General features: G+C 42.4%; 1 protein-coding gene across 2 annotated transcripts in view; it reads right to left on the bottom strand.

The window, feature by feature from the left end:
* Nucleotides 1-19,054, bottom strand: part of LOC111840773 (myosin-IIIb) — an 80,837-nt gene that overhangs the window by 18,302 nt on the left and 43,481 nt on the right. For both annotated transcript variants that reach the window (XM_023805996.2, XM_072714395.1), the window contains exons 18-25: nt 16,693-16,770; nt 15,762-15,967; nt 12,189-12,300; nt 8,992-9,154; nt 8,509-8,589; nt 7,324-7,426; nt 5,947-6,010; nt 5,009-5,111 (exon numbers count right to left, since the gene is read on the bottom strand). In XM_023805996.2, the coding sequence (XP_023661764.2) occupies nt 5,009-5,111; nt 5,947-6,010; nt 7,324-7,426; nt 8,509-8,589; nt 8,992-9,154; nt 12,189-12,300; nt 15,762-15,967; nt 16,693-16,770 (910 nt within the window). The remainder of the gene's footprint in view (nt 1-5,008; nt 5,112-5,946; nt 6,011-7,323; nt 7,427-8,508; nt 8,590-8,991; nt 9,155-12,188; nt 12,301-15,761; nt 15,968-16,692; nt 16,771-19,054) is intronic.

Raw genomic sequence — 19,054 nt, 5'->3', positions numbered from 1 at the left:
CAACGTTTTATTTTGCAATATGGGTGTAAAGCCCATTCCCTGAAACGAGAAGCAAGGCAGTCAGAGACAAAAACCCAGCAACAAGCCACACTGACTGCATTTTCTAGTGTTATGCCCAATGATAAAAAAGATTTCAGCTTGCAGTCCCATTCAATTTGTCATCTTTTTTCATTACAAATAAATTTTAAGCAAAAATGCAGCCTTGAAGTAAAAAACAGATTGAATTATATAGTGATACTTATCAATTTCAACCAATATGAAAAAAATATCGCAATAAAATATTCAATTCAATTCATATCAACTGGCCTGAGCATTAAATGATAAACAGCAATGTAAGATAGTCTACCTTAGTTGTTCAGTCATGCAATTCCACTCTACCTCTGCAATTGGACGGTCCTTTTGATTACACTGCACTGTTAGTCTTTTAAAATGCACTAAGGGTAGCATATGCACTAAATGACATATTATTTATGCTGCAAATATCAGATGCTCCATGTTTATTTTTGTAGCTTTTGTCAGTGTTAATAAATAATATTAGTCTTTCCCAATTAATACTCCAATCCCATCAAAAACTATACAAAAACCAAATCTGTAGCAGACCTCTAAACTATGTGTTTCAGATATGCAATATATTCTGAAATATTAAACAAAATAAATAAGAAACATCCTGATAGTGACATATGGTGCACAGTAATGAAATACTAAGCTTCAATAGCTGTTCCATTTACTGTGAGTCCCCTGGTAAGGCTTAGTATGATGCATATGTTTCTATTCCAGAAAGTTCCAAATTTCAGCCTTAACACAAAAGAGCTGGCTTTCCTAAAATGCAGACATACTGCAAAACACGGCATTAGAGACAGATTGTGAAAAAAACAGAGCTCATTAATAGCCATTATCATTAATTTTATGGTCATCAAAGCAAAAACATTTTTTTTTACATTTTCCAGTGAATTTCTCATTGGAACTGAAATCTGTTTTGGAGATACATATACAGACTTTGACCATTTTATAGCAAAGCCCGCTGCTGAAAGGTATTTTCATCTTTCACTGCTGTGAAGGAGTGAGAAAAAAAATCTGTCTTTTTATCAAAACATTGTTTTGCTGACGTCAAACAGAATTGCAATGTATTTTAAGCAAAGCATAACGTGACTGAAAATGTGATTAATCCTACAGTTTTTGCAGTTAATTGTGATTATGAAAATTAGTCAACGGACAGTCCTACTAAGGACAAATTAGAGATGTAGTTCACATAACTACGTGTTTCTGAACTGTAGAACACTGATTGGATGTCTGTCTGGCTTCAGAGGTCCCAGAGTGGGGACTGAGCAGTGGCCATGGTGAGCATGGACAGCACACTAATCAACAAGCATCCATGCTAAAGCAAGACATCACACAGTCCAAGGACCACAGCTCTCACTTTGTACAGAATCACTTTGTACAGAATAGCTTTATACAGAATCCCTAGGAATTGCTACGTAGAGACTCCATAGAAATCCCTTCATATAGATTCCCTAAGAGTTGCTTCTTAGAGACTCCACAGAAATCCCTTCATATAGACTCCCTAAGAATCACTTTCCATCTACTCGCTAGGAATTGCTTCATAGGGATTCTCTAGAAATCCCTTCAAATGGATTCCCTGGGAATCACTCTGCATCGACTGGTTAGGAATTGCTATGCATAGTCTTGCTAGAAATTGCTTTGTATAGACTCTCCTTAAGGAGGTGAAGCTGAAAGAGCACTTCCTGTGTGAAACAGCCTTTCCCAGCAGTCTGTATGAAACATGGCTTCTCGCCACCAATGCTTCTCCTGCTGTGTCCTTTGAGCACATGGCCGTAACAACATGTATTCCATATTCCCTGGCAGTATAAGAAACATAGCTAACACCAGGCTCAAAGTCCCACGCAAAATTTCAGACTGGTGTAAATGCACTGTTCAAAAATATAATTGCTTAACCTTTCTAGAATCTAAACTGTCATTGTAAAATTCACACAGTCTCCAAAATGTGGCAACGTGGGTATTGTTGTGTGCTAGCTTCTCGTGAAGGGAGTGCTACCTTAACGTGGGTATTGTTGTGTGCTAGCTTCTCATGAAGGGAGTGCTACCTTAACGTGGGTATTGTTGTGTGCTAGCTTCTCATGAAGGGAGTGCTACCTTAACGTGGGTATTGTTGTGTGCTAGCTTCTCATGAAGGGAGTGCTACTTTAACGTGGGTATTGTTGTGTGCTAGCTTCTCATGAAGGGAGTGCTACCTTAACGTGGGTATTGTTGTGTGCTAGCTTCTCATGAAGGGAGTGCTACCTTAACGTGGGTATTGTTGTGTGCTAGCTTCTCATGAAGGGAGTGCTACCTTAACGTGGGTATTGTTGTGTGCTAGCTTCTCATGAAGGGAGTGCTACTTTAACGTGGGTATTGTTGTGTGCTAGCTTCTCATGAAGGGAGTGCTACCTTAACATGGGTATTGTTGTGTGCTAGCTTCTCGTGAAGGGAGTGCTACCTTAACGTGGGTATTGTTGTGTGCTAGGTTCTCATGAAGGGAGTGCTACCTTAACGTGGGTATTGTTGTGTGCTAGGTTCTCATGAAGGGAGTGCTACCTTAACGTGGGTATTGTTGTGTGCTAGCTTCTCATGAAGGGAGTGCTACCTTAACTTGGGTATTGTTGTGTGCTAGCTTCTCAAGAAGGGAGTGCTACCTTAACGTGGGTATTGTTGTGTGCTAGCTTCTCGTGAAGGGAGTGCTACCTTAACGTGGGTATTGTTGTGTGCTAGCTTCTCGTGAAGGGAGTGCTACCTTAACGTGGGTATTGTTGTGTGCTAGCTTCTCGTGAAGGGAGTGCTACCTTAACGTGGGTATTGTTGTGTGCTAGCTTCTCGTGAAGGGAGTGCTACCTTAACGTGGGTATTGTTGTGTGCTAGGTTCTCCTGAAGGGAGTGCTACCTTAACGTGGGTATTGTTGTGTGCTAGCTTCTCGTGAAGGGAGTGCTACCTTAACGTGGGTATTGTTGTGTGCTAGCTTCTCGTGAAGGGAGTGCTACCTTAACGTGGGTATTGTTGTGTGCTAGGTTCTCGTGAAGGGAGTGCTACCTTAACGTGGGTATTGTTGTGTGCTAGCTTCTCGTGAAGGGAGTGCTACCTTAACGTGGGTATTGTTGTGTGCTAGCTTCTCATGAAGGGAGTGCTACCTTAACGTGGGTATTGTTGTGTGCTAGGTTCTCATGAAGGGAGTGCTACCTTAACGTGGGTATTGTTGTGTGCTAGCTTCTCATGAAGGGAGTGCTACATTAACGTGGGTATTGTTGTGTGCTAGCTTCTCATGAAGGGAGTGCTACCTTAACGTGGGTATTGTTGTGTGCTAGGTTCTCGTGAAGGGAGTGCTACCTTAACATGGGTATTGTTGTGTGCTAGGTTCTCTTGAAGGGAGTGCTACCTTAACGTGGGTATTGTTGTGTGCTAGGTTCTCATGAAGGGAGTGCTTGGACTGACTGGAATGGCAGGGCTAAACCCTCTTCAGCACCCTTGGTTTTTCCCATCTGTTTTTTTGCTCCACAGCCAGGTTCAGAGGAAGGCTTCCCTGATGTAGCCCTAATTGGTCTCTGTGATACATCTCCCCTCCACCACTGCCTCCCTCCTGACATTTATGTTTACCACAACCATAATCTTCAAAAAGCTTGTTAACATAAGCAGCTCTGGGCTCATAAATCATAAAGTCAGCGCTGACTGATCCTCAGCGCTATCCTGTTTACCGAGCGAGGAGCGAGTGGCAGCCGTCTGATCCCCACTTTTCCTCTCCCAGCGAAGGTTTAGCTGCTCACACTCGTTTATTTTTATTTTTTTAAACAACTTATTTTGAGGTCTGTTCACCACTCGCTAAAGCTGGGGTGAGAGGGGCAGGTAGGCTGGGATGTCTTTCATTTATTCATTCTTTTACCCAGACAAGCCCCTGGCCTGCGTTTAGGTTCACAGAATGCAGTGCGAGTGGCTGACTGAATGTGCCCTCTGTGTACTGCCTTGCCTTATACGGAGGGACAGGCCCTGAGTGCCTAAGAATGGACCAACTCGCAGCTGCCTTTCACACACGGGTTTGAACCTGGCCTCAAACCCAGATGCCCCACCTACCAGGGCTGCTTCAAGTCCACCTGCCACAGAAGTGTAAGTGAAGGGTGGGCCGTGAGACTGAGCAAAAAAGCACCTGAAAACAATTTACTGTGGGACGTCAGGGAAGAGCCATTAAAAGCGACAGAATGAGGCCATGGCAGATCTTAACGGGCTGACAGGGATGAGATGCTGTGTGTCATCGCGCTTAATGAATGTAATGTGTTTTAACAACGGACTTGGTTTTCAGTACTAAGCAAAGCGGCATATAACACGAGGAACATCCCCTTTCAGTTTAAACTGGGAGGGGGGGTAGAATGAGGGTCACTTGCTCCCCCACATTAGCGCATTAACCGCTATCTAACCCAGACCTGCTGTGGTGAGCTGACACTAATCCCACACGCGCCGGAGAACCCTGCCTGTGTTACATTATCACATCTAATTCCCATAATCCCCAGCTGTGCTTCCAGAAAGCTGTTCCACCTCTGTCTCTCACCTACAGCTTCTGGTGACATTTTAGCATGGCGCCTGCGCTCCCTCACTCCTCGTCATCTATGGGTGCCGGACCCCCCTCCCCCCCTCCCATAGTCACCCTTTGGCCTCCCCCAGCAGGCATTAGCGTCATTCAGGTGGAAAAAACAAACCGCACAAATGTTCGCCAGATCCCGCGGTCTGGGGGCCTTTCGCACCACCGCTTGTCACGCCAGCCTATTAGGCCTAGCGAGCCACTCCATTCACACCGTGGCGGCCCGTGTGAGACGTTCCAGGCTTTGGTGCCAAATTAAACCTGCACGGCCAGGCTCCACAGAGACAAATAATCTGTGCTAATATTGCCCCCCTTTTGTGCAGAGGACGCTGCTTTTCTTATCTCATTTACCGTATTAAATCTCACCTGCTGCCCCCTGTCTCTGGTCTCACCTTGCTTACAGTGAGACTCCTGCACACTGCCATTATCCTTGCGATGCCTTGTCACCTCGTCCACTGTCCCTTCATCTTGACTGTTGACCTTAGTAGGGGACTCCTTAGAAAAAATGAAAAAGCCTCATTAGAATCTTAACAATACAAACAGCAAGCAGTTGACTCAGACCTAGTGATCCAAGTGGCATTATTAAGCTTATTAATGTGTCTTGTATTTATAATCACATGAAAATTTGTTTACAAAAGGCCTTTTTTTTTAAGTATACCTTATGTGCTGACTTTATTGTCACAGTAAAAATAACAGCAGTGGAAACATACTTCCTCTCACATTTAATTTTATATTTGAATAAAAGAGCTACAGGAAAGTATTAATCTCCTTAACATTTCTAAGTACATCCTCCGAAGGATTTTGCTTTTTTTTAATCTTACATATGCTCAGCAGAGTTACTGGCGAGAGAAAAAAAAAAAAAACTGTACGTTTTCTTCATTTCATCCTTTCAACATCAAATGGCGGGCAGCAAAAATTGGATCAGACTTCAAAGGCTGCTATGTGCTCCAAGTCACAGAGTGACTCTTCTATTTCACATATTGAATTCGAGCAGGATATCAAAGAACTACCAAAGAACCTCAGGTCTTTACTAAAAAAGGGGTCTAACATCTGTAGAGAGAAGCGCAAAGACAAATCACCTCCGGGAAGCATGGGCATTTATTCTCAGCCATGAATTTCCAGCCTTTTGATTCCTCTATCCGCTGTACCACCTCGCCTCTCCACAGGGCAAAAGTTGGGAGTGAGCGCGATCCTTTGTTTCAAGGACTTTGGCGCTGCGATTAACTCTCGCCTTGTAACTTCCACTGCTGCCATGCAGCCGTAGCCGGCCATCTGGCAGCATGTATTTTCTATCTGCTATGGAAATTACGCAAAAAGGAATCTCGCTCACCTTGCCAGCCTCCCCACTTTTAGGAGGATCAGTTAGATCGTTCGTCACCTTGCTTCTGTCCAACCTGAAGAAGAGGAACAAGTGGAGATGCTTATAAACTCCTTTACTTCACAATAATAATGCAAATTTTACACTACACATGTTACTCAGACACAACTGCATTCCTAGAGCCAAGACCCCAAAGTGTCCTGTTTCTAAGAGTCTGACATGAGATCGGGCACTGCACAACACAAAATGTTTAGATCTACGTCAAACTAATCATTAAAATAAGGAGACAGAAAAAACTATGTTTTTCCTTAGTATTGTATGGAAAACATTGAACAAAACCTGACAGCGCTCTGGTAAATGGTGATCTAAAGGACTCTAAATCTGGAATACAATTATAACCATGAACAAACCAACCCAAAGGGAGATTGATTAGTTTGGTGGTGTACAATGAAGACTGGACTCCTGCCTTTCAAAGCAGCCCCGCATCTGACCAAAGAGCAGGAACAGCACTCAGAACAGTCTATGCAAATCCACCACTGGGAAGCATCCTTCTCTTCCCAAGTTTCTAAACATGGAACATTGGGCTTTATGCCAAGAACTGGATTTACGATGTGAAGTAAAGGGTAGAGCTACTTTTCTGAACATCCAAATCATTCTTTTTAAAGCTTTCCAATCTCGAAGGCTGCGTCTTCAGTAAAATATTTCCTTTGAGCTCAAAGCAGGCAGCATGAAATATCACAATACTGATTCTCGCTTTGCCAGCGGCATCTGCTAAATGATTTAAAAGGTACACAAACGGAATAAGTGCTGCACCTAAACGTGTAACGTAAGTACTGCTGTGTACCTGATCTATCGCTTGTCTTTGTCCATGTTAATTCTATGATAAGCAGACAACAAACCTGGGTATGATTAACATAAAACATTAAAATAATTAAAATTCGTTTATCCAAAAAACACTGACACAAAAGTTGAGAATGCTTCAATATAGTATGCTGAAGATTTTCAGTATATAGGTATAGTTATGACTCACTCAACCAACAGGAAAATTATTTTGACAGAGATATTATTTTACATAATGTTTGGATGCAGAACAACCTGGGAGGGGCTAAATTCTGGTGGAGCTATAAAACAATGCATTTAGGGAATCCGCTGGGCCACATGAGTGACAGGTGTGTTAAACCGTTTTATCGGTGACAATGACTTCCTCCTGTCTGTGTATATGAGCTGGGGAGTAATGCGTCTGACAGTCCTGTATATCTGGGAGGGGAGGTACTCTCACCGATGCTGTGTCCCACCGCGGGCATTAAAGCATTAATCTAATAGATGCTGCAAAAACATAGAAATACTGCAAACAGACAGGAAACCTCCATGGAGACATGCGGGACTCACCCTGTCCACTCCCCGCTCGGGGGCTCTACCTGGCTGCTCTGTGCTTGTGCTGCCATGTGTTTCTGTGCTGCGTACTGCTTACGCACCCGATGCCCCCTGTATGCTGGAAACACAGGTCAGACATACCTTCAGAGGAGCTCGCGAGTAGCGGGAAATGATCAAAAAAAAAATCAATGCGACTGCTATAAGTTTAATATAGATAGTCATGAATAGGTTTAGATGCAAAATCACATACGGTACATGCAAAGCACATTTTCCATAATAAGTAACACTTTTTCACTTGGATGCGCAATTAGCCCTCTCGTAAGGGTCTAGAAAAGGCCTGTTTACAGGCATCTGGTTACTTAATAAAAGACGGACATGAGATCTGACAGGAGAAGAGACGTCTCCAGTCACGTCACGTAAGCAAGCTGCCACCGAAAGCAGAAAAGACAGCTGAGATTGCTCCCCGGACAGACCTGCTCCACTCCTCCTCCACACACCGCTGCTTACGAGGGATTTAGGGGTTCATCGCGTATTAGCGAGAGGGATGTGGATTGCTAAGTTGCTGGCCCTGCCCAGGAGGTCAGTGGCTGGAGGGCTGCCATAAATAACAATGTGGAGCCTCCAAGCCCCCCCCCCCACCCCGCCCCCCTGCCACCTTTCCCTGTCCTCCACTGAGTGGCTCAGGAGAGGGGGCTGCTCCCGCAAAGGGTACCGTGCCCACTTTGATCTCCGTCAAGCCTTACCAAGTTGGAATTCATTTACATTCCAGATGACACGGCTGACGGCATTTAAAGAAAAATAAAAAAAGAGGCATCTTGCTTCTGGAATGTGAGCTCGCTGCGACAGACCGGGAATTCAACAGAGGAAGTCATAGGGAGGCAGAGGGGATTAGCCCCCGCTGATGCTTTTCCAGGGAAAGAGATGAAAGCGGGGGGGGGTTTAATATGCACTATTCTACTGCAACACAGAGACCAAATGCTGCCCAAACTTTCAAAAGCTTCTCCTCATACATTATTGATTAATTATTGCTGTTTCATAGAGGTTTACCAAGATCAAAAAGGCATTTCATGAACCTTAAAACACACTGGCCTTTATCGGGACTTCAGTTCATGAGCCTGTTGCACGGGTTGGGCAATGTGCCCAGGATCAACTTAAAACAACTTTCTCAAGTCTTTTTGAAGGACGATAGCTGCTGTGTACCACACTGTATGCGGATGGCGGCCTTCTCCCGTTCCGCTTTGATTAGCCGGAGCGTCTGACGAGCGGCATGGCCCCTCCAGGCTACAGAGAGGAGAGAGGCTGATGAGCAATAAACATACAGCATTTTCAGAGTCTTTCTTTTTAAATTCCTAAACTAAAAAAATGCTACTTTGTCATTAAAGCTGTAATGGAGTTTTGGTCTTTGGACTTAAGATGATAGGCTAAAGGTCACCTGCATTGTCGCATGGAAAGTTTGGGTGGAAGCCATTACGCTAAGTTCACAGGTTAAACCCCTTTTTTCCGCTCGCCAACAGTTTTTGGAGATCACCAACCAAACCCCCAGATCAGAGGCAAATCAGTGTCCGATTTGCGCTGGCAAATCACAACTACCACAACTTCAAGGTTCCCGATTACAAGATGACAAGTTGTGCAGTGTGAATGGTCCAGCGCTTGGAAGGTCATGTAGCTTGAATGTGGCCTTACCTGATTGGATGACGACTGCTCCATGTACGCGCTTCTCATGCACCCTGCGGTAGCGCCGGGCGCCCAGCCACCCCTTGGCGTAGGCCTGCATTAGCACCACCCGTGCAATGACCTCCCTCAGCAGCAGGTTCAGCTGCTCCACATGGTAATACTTCAGGAAAACCTGTGGACCCCGGGGACCGTGTCAGCCCAGGCCAAAGAAAGTTCTTTGCCAGCATTAGGTTAAATTCCATTATATCAGGGCTAATGGCAGCTGAAATGATGCGCTCAGTGGGAGGCAAATGCATGAAAGTGACTGTTCCCTGCAAAGATGACACATCTTAATCTATTTACAAAGTAACGAAGTTATATGTTTTACCTGAGCAAACCAGATAAAGTGACCCCCGTCAGGCTACAACAGCGGAGCTTCCACTGGGATGTGAACCCGCTGTGTTCTGGTAAAGAGTCTCGCAGGGGTGCCACTAGAAATTTTGGGCTCCATGAAAGCATATCATACTGGGCCCCCAACCCAGAAGAATAGAATTATGCTCCAGTTTCTTTAGGGCTCCTGTCACCCAGGAGCCTTTGGACTCATTGTACTCCCCCCCCCCCCCCCCCCCCGACAGGAGCGGAGCAAGTCTTTTTCAAGAGGTATGCTATAATCATCAAAACATGTGTCCCCAGGTGAAGAAATCAATCAAAATTGCGTGGTGGATCCTTGGCTTTATAAGGCACATTCACGCTATAGGAACTTTTTTCAGAACTTTTGTCACATTTATACCGCAAGAACTTGGCCCGATTGTAGTTCTTCTGAATCCTTTTTAGTCCCCACAAGGTACCTTTCATTCAAACACTCTTGGGGAGGCACTTACAGCGATTCTCGTGGACCAGAAGCACTGCTGCTAACTTGGAACTTATGTGGAAATGCAGGAAAACAGAAGTAGTGGAGCAAAAACTGAGTAGATGGGATTATTATTGTAGTTCAGTTACATTTAATGGATATATTTTTTGCTTGCATCTCCATATTTCTGTATCGGAAAATTTGATTGATAACCAACATTCTTTTGTCTAATATTGTCAGTCCCAATAGTGAAACTTGCCAGTGCTAATTAATGAAATACATTGTTTTTAATTCTGTGAAACCTGAAGATTGTTCTGCTGGGCAGAATTAATAATGAATTAAAAAATGTCATGGGTCGTATGAATAAAATATAAATAAAACACGGTACCCCCCCCAATAACTAATAGCAAACAGCCAAACTAACAAATTACTTAATAAAACAACTTATTCATCCATTGTTTTGGGGTGGCGGTGTAGTTTTGATTATGTGTGAAGTTTAACCTGCAAAGGTTTTGTGTCTCCCATGCTTATTTAGCATAAAGGTCCCAGTTCCTGTTGTGTTGTATGAAAGCACCAGACGAAAGTGGCCAGGAGCTACAGAGGGCCCCAATCGAGACAGCCCAGGAACTTGTAACCAGGGACCAGGTTCCGGAACTTTTGTGTAAAAGCGCCTCTCTATAGAGAGCAAGGAACCACAGGTGCTGTTGTGTGCCAACAAACAAGGGACTAGAGCTGGAGGAGGCCACCATCTGGGTTGAGTCAGGTGACTGCACAGGGTCATGCTGTTATCTTCTCTTCCTAACTCTGTTTCTGAGTTCTTAGGCTGCATCTTCCAGGAACTTTTTGTGTTGCTTTGCTACTGCACACCAAGAGCTGTGCCTTTATACTAAATAAGCATGAGAGATGCAAAAAGCTCGTAGGTTAAACTTCATAATAACACGTAATTTAATATGAAACTACACCACCACCCAAAAACAAAGGAGGACGAACAGGTTGTTTTATTCATTACTTTTTTACTTATCGGGGGATTGATCACATGGTCCAAAAATATGGGTCAAATTGCATCCTATATTGATTCAAAACAGGACACAGCATTTTTTTTATATGGCCCTCAATATGTTTATAGTTCATTCCTAAATCTGGCCAGCAGATTGGTCTTTCACTTACCACATAATAAAGAACGATGTAACATTATTATGCTTATAAGTGCTGGTAAGCTTGTATCGCCACACCGACAATATTAGACAAAATATATTGGTTATCGATCAAATTTTCCGATTCAGAAATATAGAGACAGAAGCAACAAAGGTCATTAACGCACTGATTGAGTCACAAAAATACCTCCATCTGCTAAATTTTTTGCTCCACTACTTCTGTCTCTTTTCCACCCACTCCTGTGTAACTTTCAAGTTAGTGCCATTGCTTCTGGTCAGTTTAACATAGTTACTAGTCAAGCGAAAAGTACCTACTACCAGGCGCGTAGCCAGTAATGGGCCAGGGCGGCACTGGCCCACCCACATTACTCCCTGGCCCACCCAGGCAAGTTTGATCAAAATACATTTTTAGTTTATTTTTATTATTCAAATGTATTAAAAAATATATAGACTATGTCTATGCTGGTGGTTTGTCCAGCCTTTATTGAGCACTGTTGAACATGATGGTTAGACGGTGTTTTGTTATTGCCTTTGCCGAATATTGCAAAATAAAGGTGTGTTTTTGCAGTTTGTTTGTCTATTATTTTTTCTACTCTCTAAGGTCTAATTATTATTTAAGTAATATTTTTTCTAGGAAAAAATATAGGCCCGCTCACTTTTTCAATGGCCCGCCCAAAATACAATTTCTGCCTACGCCACTGCCTACTACTAGGCAGGAATTAAAAAAGGTTCAGGAACTACCTCCCAGGAACTACAACTGGGCCAATTTCCTGCGGTGGGAATGATACTGAACTTCCTGATTCCTGAAGAAGGTTCCTGCAGTGGGAAGTTCCTGTTTGTGAGCTTCTTTTTACCCCTTCAGTAAGCTTGGATTTGAGTATTATGCTGGTCCCAACTGCCTGCTCCATGACTTTTTTTGATGTCTCCAGTCCCCTCAGGTTTGTTCACTTGTCTTTGAGGATTTGTTCTTTCCCACATGTTTGGCTATCAGGTTATGCTCCCTCTCCCTCTTGCTTACCACAGGAAAATTACTAATAATGAAGTTTGGGTCCCTTCCCTAAAACTTCCTCAGGCTAATAAGGACACTAGACAGAAGCCCAACATTTAACTCAGCAATGGAAGTATGAACCTTAAATGTCCTAAAACTGGCCATTGGGCTCCTCAATTTTTCCTCTGAAAAACCTGCATAGAATAAATGGGACAATACAGCATTTTAGGTTCACCTTAGTTCTCCCCAGGACCCAGTTGTCTAGTTTGGCCTGTTGTAGGATGATGATGACATTCTCCTTAGTGGCCTCTGGCATCAGATGTACCCGGAAAGCCAGGCAGTAATACCTGATTGGGGTAAAGAAGAGAGAGGTGGTGGGTGTGTTTCAAGAGACGAACAAAACAAAACTAAATTATTCTGCATAATATTACCATATCATCGTGATATGTTTCACAGCATGTTATATAAATTAAATCACATACACCGTATGTGTTTGTCTTAAAGCACAACAGAACAGTGAATAAAAATTGAAGCAATTACAGATATCCATCCACCCATCTTCCATAGCTACTTATCCAATGCAGGCTCATTGCAAACCTGAAGCCTATTCCCAGAGGTACAAGCCAACACAGATACACAAAATCAATGAATCAAGGAGATAACCTAGTGGGAAGAATGTGCATAACCATCACACAGAGAGCTGGGGACAGGAATTGAACCTACAACCCTGGAGGTGTGAGGCTACAACAAATTACTGCACCGTACTACAGTCAGAGCAGAAACCTCTAATACTGGCATTAGAGTTATGAACTCAAGCGATACGATACACTGAATTAACTGCTGAAATCTCCCTGGACTGGCTGCACTGTGCTCCTGCTGCTCACCGTTTTTTTCTTTCAAAATAAATCAAATTTGCCTGTTGACAAAATTATTCCTTTCAGAGCATGTGATGTCATCTTCAGTGTTTTAATCTACATGTAGGGAATCGAGAATTGGGAACACTCTGGACAAAACACCCTTATTAAAGGACAAGACATGTTAGTTTGAAATATATGCAAAAAGATATACAGATCAATATGTATATATACATCAAGTATACACAGAAAGATATATTCATCAGCAGATATCTTGAGATACCCCTCTGCCAGACAGAGCAACTGGCTCCACACTCACACCTTTTCTGACACAAGTCAGTCAGCTCAGCACACCACCAAGCAAAGTCATCTGGTCCATTCAGGGGAACTTCCTTAGAGCAGTTTCCAAGGTACAAAGATCCAAGGGCTGCTAATTGGCCCTCAGCATGTCTGGATTTAACCCCATTCAACAAGTCTTCCAGTGGTCTTGAAATGAATGTTAAGAGATGTACATTAAAGGATGGGGGACTAGAGCTGAGTGATCAAAGTCCCCCCCCCCCCTCTACCATATAAAGCAGCAGCACTCATTAAAATGGTACAGCCACGTTGGAGCAAGGCAGATGTGCATTTCATGTACCTCTTGTAAAGCAGAAGATCATATTGCCCCTAATAACATCCACCCATTGTAGATTTTATATGTACAGCAGATCTCCCATTATTTGTCTAATGTATCTCGGGAGGGTTGTTGGAGAGAACTCCCGGAGAACTTCCGTGACAAATCCAAGAGCTGAAACACACCCGCCCCTTCGGGGTACTCGATACTCAATAGGGTACACCAAACAACTACCATAGATATCGTAGTGGTACAAACATGATACAACAGGCAACACATACTCCAGAGATCCAGGTGAGGCGTCTTAGATATTGCAATCCTAAATATTTGTTTGATATTGGTATACTTTTATCATGAAACACATGTAGCGATAGCACGCTATACTGTGATTACTTGTGAAGAGAAACATGTTACAGGTACTATTTGTAATGGGATTATAATATGTTGAAAGTGGCTATTCAATGTCAGAAAGCCCTATGGCAATCATCCCTTACAACTCATGGAAAAAAAAAGTGCTGATCGTTTATGTAGCCACTGGCTGTATCACAGAATATGTTCTTTTATTCTTAAGAGTCAAGCCAAGCTCATGAAAGAAACGCGTTTCCTGCCATGAATCAGAACCCAAATTCTATCTTTAAGAGGCATCAGAGTGTTTCACAAAGGCTTATCACTGATATAAAACACTTAAATAGGTAGAGCAGTCCAAAGTCAAGAATACCATGAAAGTAGCACTATATTGAAATAACATCAAAGTATATGAGACCCAGTTTAATTCATGGTGCAGGCAATGTAAATCCGTTTAATCTGCCTCTCTGCAGAGCTTGACTTGTTTAACCACAGTCTGCCTACAGCAAAAAAGAAAAAAACACTGCTGGTTTTCCTGTAAACACAGCAAAATCTTAGCGGATGGCAACAAATACCAGATACTTCACAATATGTACAAGTGCATGAGACTGATGTCAGAGGTGTAACACAAGCTTTCGAACATCATAGTTTCAGTAAAGGGCCCTTGAAAAAAATGTGATTGTTTTCCCCCCAAGAGGCAGTAAAGAACAGTATCAGATTGCAATCTCCTGTCAGGTGATTTGCAAGAGGATCCGGATTCCATATCATAGGATTGTCACCTCCTTCAGCTTTTCTATGGGGCTTACTACAGTATAGAAGTCCTTCGTACTTAACTCTTCTTTCACACATGAAAGAGGAAGTCCATTGAAGGTCTATGAGAATTTTCTGTTTCCCGCTTTTACTTTTGCAGGGACAAGGGGACTTTGGCGTACAGGAAGAGGCCTCGACAAGTTTGTTCAATATCAAAGCCTATTAAAACTGCTGGATCACCAGCATGCTTAGAAGCTGGTAACAAAAAACGAGAAATTACAATCGCATTGGATGGAACACGTCTTTGATATCTCCATGCTTTGCTATGTTTTACTTTAATTCCTGTTGATACCTGCAAGGCCTTTGATGGTGCAGACAAACTGTACTGCTTGCCAACTTCAGAGGGGCCTTTGATATGAAAGCACACATTTAAATCAATCTTTATGCAGGTTCCAGTTTCTTAACTGTATCATTTGTCTGTTTCATTTCAGCCAATGATATCACACAAAGGACAATGCACTCTAAATTGGGTGTTCTTCGTAATAAATAGAGTTTGATATCACAAACATTTCATTGTCTTCTCGCTCAAAAAAACAGATTAATGGAACGGCAGTCTTATACTTTAAAACAGAAAATACTGTGCTTGATTTCAATAGTGAGATTTAAGAGAGAAAAGGATGTACCATTATAGCGATTCTGTCATCTTCCCATACTTTCTGGCTTATGAATCTTAACTTGTCTGATTGGAAATGGCGTGCTGAGGAGAACACATTTAGTTTATTTTGATTACAGGTCCTTAACTGGTAGGAAGGGAGGTAAATAAACCCACATCTTACTGCTGGAACTCTTCCAGCATCTAACTCTTCACACTGTATGCAATAGCAGATGGATAACAGAGTCTTCTTGGATATCAAGGTCAGAGGAATTATTAATGGATCTAAATTTCCCTGTATTCTTAAAAGCTGCCTTTCAGCTTTCCTCATATACAGCCCATGTGCTCCTGCAAATTTAAACAAATTAAATGTCGTCCTAAGGTTCCTTAATGGAAAACTTCAAAATGACTGTTTTTAGAATAGTCGAAATAAGGTAATTATGCATTACTGTAATTTAGCAGACCTGAATTTATAATGCAGTAGGATCAATGTTTGGGTGCATCTGTTCAGTCTCTAACTATCTGAAGGTTTTCTGCCATTCACTAGATTCTTGTTAAATATTAATGGCACCCCATGTGACTTGTGGCTGTTACCTGTTAACAAAGTCATCGAAAAGGATCCGGTGTGAGTATCCCTGCCTGCGGATGTTAACCGTCTCCAGGATCCCTGTGTAGCGCAGCTGCACCATCACCCTCTCCTTGCAGAAGCGCAATGCCCGTCTGTCGTCGTTCGGCTTGATGCATCGCACGAAATGCGGCTGGCCCACCACCATTTTGGAGAGGAGGTCCATCAGCGAATACTGCCGACACAAGGCAAAAGAAGATGGCTGACTGCGCATGCATAAGTGTAACACAAGACCACGATGAAAAGCTGGAAATGTCAGTGCGGCGGTGGTCGTGAAAAAGGACGACTACCTTTCAACCTGCTCATGACAGCGGCAATTCAGTTACAGACGTTCTGGCGTACAGACGTTGTGCATTAGGGTAGATTGCATATATCTTTCCAAGGAGTCATAAACAGTTTTCCCAGCATTGACCTTCCACATAAGAGCATATGAGAGCTTCTTTCAGTGGGACTGGGGAGACACCATTGAGCAGCATGTCTGAATGTGTCACACCCCGATCGTGCCGATCCTCCTGTGCCTCATGTTAATTTTCTCATCCCCCTCGTTAACCTCATGTGGATTCCCAGTGTTTACCAGCTGTTTCGAGTTGTCCTTATTAGTTTGGTGTATTTAAGTCCACGTCAGAGTTTGTTTCCCTAGTTCTGTCATTGTAGTGTCGTGCAGTGTTTGGATTGTTATGCCCCTTCGTTCACCTATTAAACCCTTTTTTTTCACCCCACTCCTGATCTCCTTCGCCTGTTTCCCTGGTCCGTGTGCCGCGGCTCATGACAGAATGACGGGAAGCTAAGGAAAGGAGCACTACGCCGTTTCACTATGGCTGTGCCGTTCTGCTGCCTGGCACAGCTTTGAAGGAGGTAGCTATCTGCCATCAAGGATAGTTCACCATCAAGGATACGCACACGGAAGTAAGAGGCCACAGTCTGTCTCCTCATGTTGGTGGTCTCCTCTGGATGCCGCATCATCTCCATGGTGTCCACCTGAGCAGAGACGACCCCCGACACTGTTAGTCTGCAAGCCCCCGCACTTGCGGCACAAAAACAGCCGGAAGCATGTATTACGTTAATGAATAAATGCAATGTAAAAATATACCACAAAGCAAAGCTTATATTTAAATACTAACAGTTGCAAAAGAATACTGCAAAGTTTATGCACAACTGAAAAATTGACTGATGGCTGAGAAATTAGCTACGAGTAAAGACCACCTCTTAATGCAACTGCACGGAGTTTGATAATGAGATGATCATTAGTACATGAATGGTTTAACTGTGGCTTGATTTTAGCACCTTGCAGATAAAATCAACAATCTATAGAAAAATGAAGGCTACTTTGCTTCAGGCTCCGAATCTCCTCTGTAATCTATATACAAATCAGGATTTCAGCACAACACTGCACTAAAAAGACACAATATTAGAATTCTGATGGTCTGTTCTCTTCACAACTTCATCATATTTAATGAAGTAATAAATATTTTACAGCAAGTCTATACAGCAAAGTGCATATCTTAATATTTTATGCCGTCACGGGACAGAAAGGTGCGGCCATTTTTTTAATGGTATCTTCTCCCACTGCAGCTAAAGGTTTTGACAATTTGTGGTGTGTCGTCTGAGAGGTCTCTCCCTGTATGTTCCAGAGCTTTATCAAAAGGCGTTTAGAAATCTACACCTTCTTCATTATATGCTGTAGTGCTATTTATCCATATAGACTGTAGTAGTCAGAGCTGCCTAATTTCGGAGATATAAGCTGTAAAAATGTCAGCCTTCTGGTAAATATAATGGAGCTGAAGTTTTTCTGTGGTGATGAAAGTGCCAAAAAATACACTTGAAAAAAATCAACAGCAATGTCTCTCACTAGAAATCATGACCCGGTTACTCAAGATGATCCACCTTGTTGTTTGCAGTTTCATATAAGATCCATTTACTTTGTACCGAATTCCAACCGTATCCCTGCACAGAAGATAAGGTTGGTGCGATATCTGAATCTGCCGCCAAAAATATCTAGATTTTTGATAATGTCTAAACACAAGATCATAAATAAATCAATGAAAAAATTAATATGTTAATACAGCCTGTTTTGCATTTCTCTTTACAAGCAATACATAGGTAATGTTTGTTTAGAATGCCCTTAAAACAGTACTGTACAGTCTATAGTACCCAATATTTGGTTCACACATATTTGTAAAATGTCAGTGTCGCAGGATAGAGTTACCAGGCAGAAACCTTTACGATTTAACACAAGTCATGTGTTTACAACTGAAGACACAAATGCAAAAACTACTCAAGACTAAATGAATGTGTTCTTTTCACCTTTTATTTTCCCCAGTTGAAACAAGAGCAGGAAAAACTGCCCAAATAAATAGCAAACCAGCAGTGGTCATTATTGTATAATGAAAGTAAATGATGCCCAAATCATGGAGGTGAATAAAAACAGTAACCATCATAATCACAAAAACATTAACATAGGAAGTTATGGTTTAGCATGATTTTTTAGTAAGAAACACAAGCATGTTTACTTTGCTAGGGATAGGGTGTGTGTCTTTTTGGCGAGGTGTGCTTATCACCAACTGCAGGAAAAAGGGATTTTTCATATGTTTGTTTTTCAATCCGATAATGCAGTTTGACCCAGTGAAAGCAGAACTAGTTGCAAGTAACAATGAAAACTCTTTACACTCACATTTTTCAATTATATCAATATAGTTGGAAAAAATCGATAAGGAACAAATATCGTATTTATCAGCAATATCGATTATCTGCCCAACCCCAGCACCGGGGCTGTCCTGCTCCTGGCAAGGTAATCGGATGTAGGAAAAGGGGATTCTATTTTGGAAAGAGGCATTTTTTTCTATGTTTTTTTTTCAGACCGATAATGCAGTTTGACTCAGTGAAAACAGAATTAGTTGCAAGTAACAATGAAAACTCTTTCCACATATATTTTTGATTATATCAATATAGTTGGGAAGAAAAATCGATAAGGAACAAATATCGTATTTATCAGTAATATTTTTTTTTACTGATAAATAGTGGGACTCTCCAGCTCCCGATAACATAACTGGATGTAAACATCAACGCTAGCTCAGTAGTGCTACGTGAACCAGCAGTGTGCAGCTGTTATTACTACTAACTAAGACAGTATTGCTGCTATTTGTTTTTGTTGGTAGCTGATGCTAACTGATACTGCTACCTCCCCTAGCACCACTAAGCTAGCAAGCGTTAGCGCTCAGCCAGGGCGGACGCCATTGATGCTTATATTTGGTCACATTCTCAG

This window comes from Paramormyrops kingsleyae, chromosome 1 (genome assembly GCF_048594095.1).
Source record: "Paramormyrops kingsleyae isolate MSU_618 chromosome 1, PKINGS_0.4, whole genome shotgun sequence".
Classification (NCBI taxonomy): domain Eukaryota; kingdom Metazoa; phylum Chordata; class Actinopteri; order Osteoglossiformes; family Mormyridae; genus Paramormyrops; species Paramormyrops kingsleyae.
The sequence above is the reverse complement of the archived record's forward strand: the minus strand, read 5'-3'. Positions and strand labels throughout refer to the sequence as shown.